Here is a 7,164-nt window from a genome sequence, read left to right as displayed (position 1 = left end):
ATCAAACAAACAACATCAACAAAACTCTGATGCAAAAGAGTTTTTACTTCAGATTGCCTACTGTCATTTGGGGTAAGTTGTTCTGCTTTTTTTTTCTCAGAAGAGCATTATGATTATGTTGAGAAACTTCCACATGCTTCATTTGTCTCCTTATGGAGATTCCAGGGCCGTTCCGACAGAACATGTGCCTTTGGCAGCAGCTGTAGGTCTCAGACTTGTTGTTTGCAATCTGACTTCAGCACAGCGTCACTCAGTCCTAAAAATAACGGACGGACAGCCAGTCCTCCCCAGTGACTTAGCAAACATTTGCCATGTTGCCCACTCCATGTTGATCTTAGCCTTCGTTGTAACACTTGTGTTTTGATTCAAAGATGAAACCTCATTTTCAAGCGGTCCATCTTGGGTGAGTTTTTCTTCTTTTTTTTGTCACCTTTTGACTAATTTAAGCTTTACTCTGATTTTTGCTATGACAAACAACAGTAAACCTTAACTATATTGCTTCAGTTTTAAAGAGAGACCTAATCAAAAACATGCTTTTTTGAAGGTAATTGCTGGAATTGTTTATAAAGAAAGCTTGATTAACCAAAATAGTGACAAGCACTTTATTAGTTGTATGATGCAGTTATTTAAAAATTTTAAGCTATCCTGAAAAAGTGGCTAAAAGAAAAATGTTTCTGCACTTCATTTGTTTTCAAAAATGAAAAAAGTTTTAGTGGCATTTTTAGAATCAGTTCTACTTGTGTTTCCTTTATACTTATAGGAAAGTGCTGATCTGTTGACAGAAGAGTTTAAGTTTACATTTTGGGATAAGGCTGATCATGGTGCGCAACGTGGATGATCTGGACTTCTGCCTGTCCTCCCATCCTCAGAGCATCCTGGAAGGCTTGCGTTTGCTCTGTTCACACCCCAAACTTGTGGATGTGACCCTGAGTGCAGGGGGAAGAGATTTCCCTTGTCACCGAGGGGTTCTGGCCCTCTGCAGCATGTATTTCCGCTCCATGTTCTCAGGGGACTTTGTGGAGAGCATTGCTGCTCGTGTGGAGCTCCAGGATGTCAATCCTGACATCCTCAGCTGCCTGCTTGACTTTGCCTACACCGGCAAGCTGACAATAAACCAGAGCAATGTGGAGGGCTTGATTTGTACCTCCAGCCAACTACAGTTTCAGACAGTGCGAGCTGTGTGCAGCCGATACCTGCAGAATCAGATCGACGAAACCAACTGCCTGGGAATCCTGGAGTTTGGAGAGATCCACGGCTGTCCTGAAGTTGTGGCCAAAGCATGGGCCTTCCTCCTAGAGACCTTTGAGGCTGTGCAACAGGGCGAGGAGTTTTTGTTTTTAGGGAAAGATCGGCTGACAGCTTGTTTGTCCAATGAAGGACTGAAAATCCGTTCGGAGTGCACACGCGTGGAAGCCATCTTGAAATGGGTCGGGCATCAGAAAGAGTCCCGACTGTGCCACCTTACTGAACTCTTCAGCTTGTCACATCTGTCTCTGCTCAGCCTAAGCTACCTGACCGACACCCTGCTGAAAGACAGTATGGTCCAGGCCTCCCCTAGCTGCAGGGAGGCAATTCAAGAAGTTTGTAGAGAGGTTTGTGTGTGCATCTAACCTCTCTTTCATATTTCCCCAAAATGGCATTTGATTACTAATGACCCTTGTTACGTTTATCTTTCTAGAAGCAAGATTTCTCACAAGAATATTCCGAAAGACTAAACTCTCAAAGTCCACAACCAAACTTGCAAGAAGTACTGTTTGTGATGGGAGGACGTTCACTGGATGACGAGGATGATAACGATTCAGACGAGGATGACAACGCAGACCCAAGACTTCAAAGATTGCCATCCAAGAACTGTGCCTTCTACAACACAAAGACAAGTAGGGATATACAACTATCTACATTTCACACTGGCTTGCCTTCAGAATGTAACACTTTAAATTTTGCTGGGAACAGTCTGTCGGATTCCTTAAAACTGTTTGGCAGATATCGGAGGTCATTAACTGTGCTGTTGACAGGAAAACGACTTTTGGAGAGCTATGTTCTGGATGTGACAAAATTGGATCATCCTCTCAGTTCTGTAAATGAGTGTTTTATTGCGGCTGTTGATGGAAGGCATGTTAGATTTTTCTCAAGGGATTTTAAGGAAAAGATTGCTGCATCCCATTTTAAGACTTCTGGTTTCATGACAAGGCAAAATGACATCGGCCACAAATGGATTGTTTAGCCAAAAAAATTATGTTTCATTGCAGACTGCAAAGTAATGACCATTTAATGGTTCTCGAGAACATTTTGCATTTTTGCCTAATTTCCTTCATACTTTTTAGACATTATTTCATTACTGTGTTATTTTATTTATGGAGACTTTTATCCAGTTCCCCATAATGTCTGAATGTGCCTCTACACAAATATTCTTCTCTATTTCCCTGCAGAAAAGTGGCATGAGCTGCCTAATTTCCCTAATCCCAACAAGTGGGGTTATGCCATGGTGGCCCTAAACAATGATGTTTATGTAACAGGTCAGTTCAGCACCAGATGTTACAACAAAAGACAAACATTCAGATGAAAATGATGACATCTACAACTTTTTGAGTAAATTGCTTAGGTCCTCCGTCAAAAAATGGGTTATTATACCAGACTTTTGACAAAGTGCATTTGTCTGTGTGATAAGGGGGCTCGCGAGGTTCGAACACCAACTCATGGTCGACCACAGAGACCTGGAAGTACATCATGAGAGAGGGAAGATGGGTTACTGTCGCACCAATGATACGGCCCCGGACTAACCACACATCGGCAACACTTAATGGCGAGCTTTACGTAATCGGAGGTGAGAAAATATAACTGTATGTGTTGCTATCTTACAGCTGTTAGCAGTGTTGGACAAACACCATTTAAGCTCCTTAGTTCAATTCCCCCTGGCCCTGTGGAGGGATAGGATATCAAGAATCTGTTTGAATTCCTTTCTTGTAGTGGAACACGGTACCTTGCAAATGTTTTCAAACCCCTTGAATATTTCCACTTTTTGTCAAGATAAAAACCCACACTTCATGGCAGTTTATTAGTTTTTATGTGATACACAAAGTAGTGGATGATTGTTAAATGCAGGGACTCTAGCACTCCAAATCATAAGGCCAGATCTACAGTGGTTGGAAACGGTTGAAGTAGCTTATTGATGTGTGGAACAATTCAGTCCATGTAAAGACCTACATCTAATTAAGAATCTGTAACAAGACTTGACTGTAACAAGACTAGCTTGAGCTTCTTCTGCAGAAAAGACTGGACAAAAATCCATCTCTGGATGTGCAAGGCTGTTATAGACACACCCCAAAAGACTTGCAACTGTAAATGCAAAGATAGGTGCTTCTACAATAAGACTCAAGGGGGCTGAAAGCAATTGCACACCACACTTTTTAGATTGTTAACAGTAAAGAAGTTTGAAAACTACACATTTTTTTCTTTCCAATTCACAGTTATATGCTACTAGGTTATGTTATTGTGTTGGTCTGTCATGTGTAATCCCAGAAAAATACGTCAAAGATTTTGGTTGTCACATGATGAAATGTGCATAAAATTCAAGTGGTCTGAATGCTTTTGCATGGCACTGTATTGTCAAAAGTTATTGCAGTTGTTTTTATTATCCACGCTGTACTATTTAAATATAATTCCCACAATTTTCGTTTTCCTGTTTTAGGCACGACGTCGGCTCAAGTTGAGGTTGAGCATTACGACCCTTACAGTAACACCTGGGCATTGACGTGTCCTGCTTTAAAATATGTGACCAACTTCACGGCCACAGCTTGTTTTGGAAAGCTTTATGTGATTGGATCATGCGCAGTGAAGTACAATGCGCTGACCATGCAGTGTTACAACCCTGTCATAGGTAAGGTGGATTTCAGCATCATATTACTGCTGTTAGACACAACTCGATTTCATCTGCAAATTTTTAAATTGAGCGATCGAAAACAGGAAAAAATATATATATATATATTTTCAGCATAAAAAGTCTGATAATTTGTGCATTCTTTATAGATGCCTGGATCAGTATAGGGTCACCCTTCATCCCCAAGTATTTGTCGTCTCCTCGTTCCGTCTGTGTGGATGGGATAATATACCTGTTGGCTGATAACACAAAGAAAGTTTACTCATATGACCCAGAGGCAAACATGTGGCAGAAGGTGAGCTATTGAAATCAAACCAGACACTACCATGGCAATAGAAATATAAAAACAACATTCAAAGCAGAACCCCTTTTGCAATCCTTTAGTGTCAGTCAAAGCTGTGACATTTTAATGTCTCCAGGTCCAGCTTCTTCACATGCTCCATGAGAATGGTGGCCTCGTATCCCTGGATGGAAGGCTGTATGTCACGGGCGGCCACTGGAAAGGAATGGAGGGCGACTACGGGGTGGAAGTGGAGGTTTACAACCGAGCATCCAACACCTGGGATGTGGAATGTTTCCTCCCAAGACTTTGGTTCTACAGTGGAGTATCTACTATATTCCTAGACCCATCCCAGTGGCCTGAACTTCCGCCCATAGATTTGACATAGATACCATCAAGGCCTTAATTGTTTAAGTTTTGCGGGGTCAGTGAGTTCAGAGAGACATACCTGGCATATGTCTATTGGTAGAGTGCAAGTATCAAGTCAGTCAGAGGATGTCCTTTGTGCCAAGAATAGTGTGCCACATAATCCTCTGGAAATCTCAATGCATTAATGCATGCTTTAGAGCTCGACAGGTGTTTAGCCTTTGCTTCATGTATTTGACAGGTGAACTCTTTTGTTTTATGGTACTAGTGAAAAGATTTTCGTTATGCTTTTTGTTTTTGCAGAAATTGCTTCAAAGCATCTGCTTTGAGCATTATTATGAAGTATCATTACTCGCATTTGTTGCTACAAATGAACTATTATGGTTCTCCAAATAAAAGGGATTAATAAAAAAAAATGTTTTCCGTTAGTAAAAGTCACTTTTAAAGGTTACAAAACACGGTGCTGTAATTGTCTCGTTTAATTATTAACCCATTGGTATTCAGTGGTTTGGCTAGCGGGTTCAGTCCTCCAATAAAATCAACAAAGCTTGCATTCTGGTACCATGACAACGTTGCTTGTGCGCGTGGTTACCATAGCCAATTGTTTGGCATTAGAGAGCTTTGCTGTGGCTTCAGTCGATTCTAAAGCTTCTTAACCTTATACCTACAATTATTTTAACTTTTATTTTCACGGTTTTTTTTGGGGGGTGGGGGGGGGGGGTTTCCAAGAAGGAGCCTGCTTAGTTCCATGTCAGTGGCATGTAAAAGTTGTTGTTTTAGCCATGAATTCTCAAAAGGTTTCCAGGGTTTTGAAGCAGAACGCGAGCTAAGTTTAAAGCAAACAAATTACTGAGCCCTTAAAGATATAAAACATTTAATGGTTAAAGCTGGAAAAGTCTTATAATGAGTTCTCGACGGGAGCAAGACGGACACTCACCAAAACTGGAGGCTGTGATTCAGGTCGGTATCATAACACTTCTTCACCGTCTTAAACTGAGTCATTGTTATTAGTGAAGGTCTGTCGAATTGAAGACGGCTCAGAGAGGCGCAGGTGTGGAGAATTAGGCTATTTAAAGAACTAGAACGTTCTTGAAGGGAATAGCAAGTCTGGTATTTCTGACTGTAGCTTGAAGCTTGTTTATGCTAATATATGAGAGCCGTTTCATTTAAAATTTAATAAATAAACAGTTATTAATCAATAATTAAACATTCCATCAATTAAAATTCACGATAACGTAGAGACAGACAAAAACAGTTCCATTTTAGTGGCGAGTTTATCTTTGTCAATCACAGTTTTAGGCAATTATTTGTTAGTTTATGTATTCGTTCCAAAATTATTTGATAGTTTGACTATTCGTGTGTGTCATAACCATTATGAAACGTGTGCAGTTATATTCAGAATAATTGACAGGTTTCTTCAAAAGTGTAAAACTCCAAATCTTTGATTTCTAAAGCGCAAGCGTATTGGGAACACTGCATATTCAATTCCAAAACAAAGCCTGAAGAAATCTTCGTCTAATTTATCATTACTGGAAAAAGAAAAAGAAATAAATATTCAGCTGTTCGAAAATGTGGCGGTGTCTGCTTTTTTCTTAAAGAACTCAGACATTTACTGTGTATAGACCTGGGAAAACACGCTTGAAGATTCAGGTCTCCTCTAAATCACTGAAGAATTTAGTTGAGCAGCTGTTTTTGAGAACTGCTTCACATCTGTAGTCGACCAACTACTGACAGGTATTCCAGCTCCGACAATTTGACTACAATCCAACATTCCTCTATAATTTCTTATTTTGCCTCTGAAACAGCAGGTTTGATGTCACCCCTGGAGTATTTTTTTATTATTATTGGACTGGGGTCTGATGATTGGGCTGTAACATCAGTCTTGTTTTTCTGGATGTTGTTTTCTCACCGGTATGTTTATTGATGGTTTTCCCCACTCTTAGAACTTCTCCTCTTTGGCAGAAGGCAACATGATCCCTTTTCCATTTTGGATAATTGATCCATTCGAATGGCAGTTTTCCATTTTCTTCCATGTCTTTTCGGTTTTAGTTTCTATTTTAAAGCATTTGAGAAAATTGCAGAGCAGCCTATTATTTTCTGCACATTTTTATGTTTTACCTTCTCCAATCAACTTTTTAATCGTAGCACACTGTTCCTATGAACAATGTGTGGAACAATCCCAGAGGAATGCACCATAACCAGCATGTTCCACTTTGCCTTTAAATAAGGTCTGCCTGTTTGGAGCCTGTTTTTTTCATGGAATGAATGATCTAATTGATTGATCTCCACATTACTAATATTTCTGAACATGTCCCTTTCAACTTGATGACTCAGTTACTCAGAATCAGCAGCATGCATGTCATGACTGTTGAGTCTGTTGGTTTTCTATTATTCAACTACAACCTCTGCTTGGTTCTACCAAAAATATCCAGCACTTAACCTGGTTAGTGATGCAGGACTGCTATTATTTTAAACAAAACTGTACATATTTTAAAGCAGTTTTAAAATATGTACAGGGATATCACTAGGAGTGAAAGATATTAGCCCTGGCTATTGGAATCCAATGCAGTGTGCATTAGTGTGCATCCAGCATAAACTTGCGTCACTAATTTATCATTAGTTGTAGATAATTTATAATAGT

At 39.9% G+C, this 7,164-nt stretch overlaps 1 protein-coding gene across 1 annotated transcript; it reads left to right on the top strand.

Moving 5' to 3' along the window:
- Positions 1–258: 258 nt before the first annotated feature.
- Positions 259–5,210, top strand: klhl30 (kelch like family member 30). Its single transcript, XM_014473423.2, has 8 exons — positions 259–403; positions 761–1,592; positions 1,679–1,877; positions 2,430–2,516; positions 2,669–2,824; positions 3,689–3,877; positions 4,027–4,172; positions 4,297–5,210. The coding sequence occupies exons 2-8, from the start codon at positions 819–821 to the stop codon at positions 4,543–4,545; spliced, it is 1,800 nt and encodes a 599-aa protein (XP_014328909.1). The 5' UTR covers positions 259–403; positions 761–818; the 3' UTR covers positions 4,546–5,210.
- Positions 5,211–7,164: the final 1,954 nt, after the last annotated feature.

The sequence above is a fragment of the Xiphophorus maculatus genome, chromosome 9 (genome assembly GCF_002775205.1).
Source record: "Xiphophorus maculatus strain JP 163 A chromosome 9, X_maculatus-5.0-male, whole genome shotgun sequence".
In the NCBI taxonomy this organism is placed as follows: Eukaryota; Metazoa; Chordata; class Actinopteri; order Cyprinodontiformes; family Poeciliidae; genus Xiphophorus; species Xiphophorus maculatus.
This window is presented reverse-complemented; position numbering and strand designations above follow the sequence as displayed.

Coding starts and splice junctions, on each gene's coding strand:
- klhl30 (XM_014473423.2), top strand. CDS start 819: ATGGTGCGCAACGTGGATGATCTGGACTTCTGCCTGTCCTCCCATCCT. Junction 2,517..2,668: donor CAATGATGTTTATGTAACAG/GTCAGTTCAGCA, acceptor CTGTGTGATAAG/GGGGCTCGCGAGGTTCGAAC. Junction 3,878..4,026: donor GTGTTACAACCCTGTCATAG/GTAAGGTGGATT, acceptor CATTCTTTATAG/ATGCCTGGATCAGTATAGGG.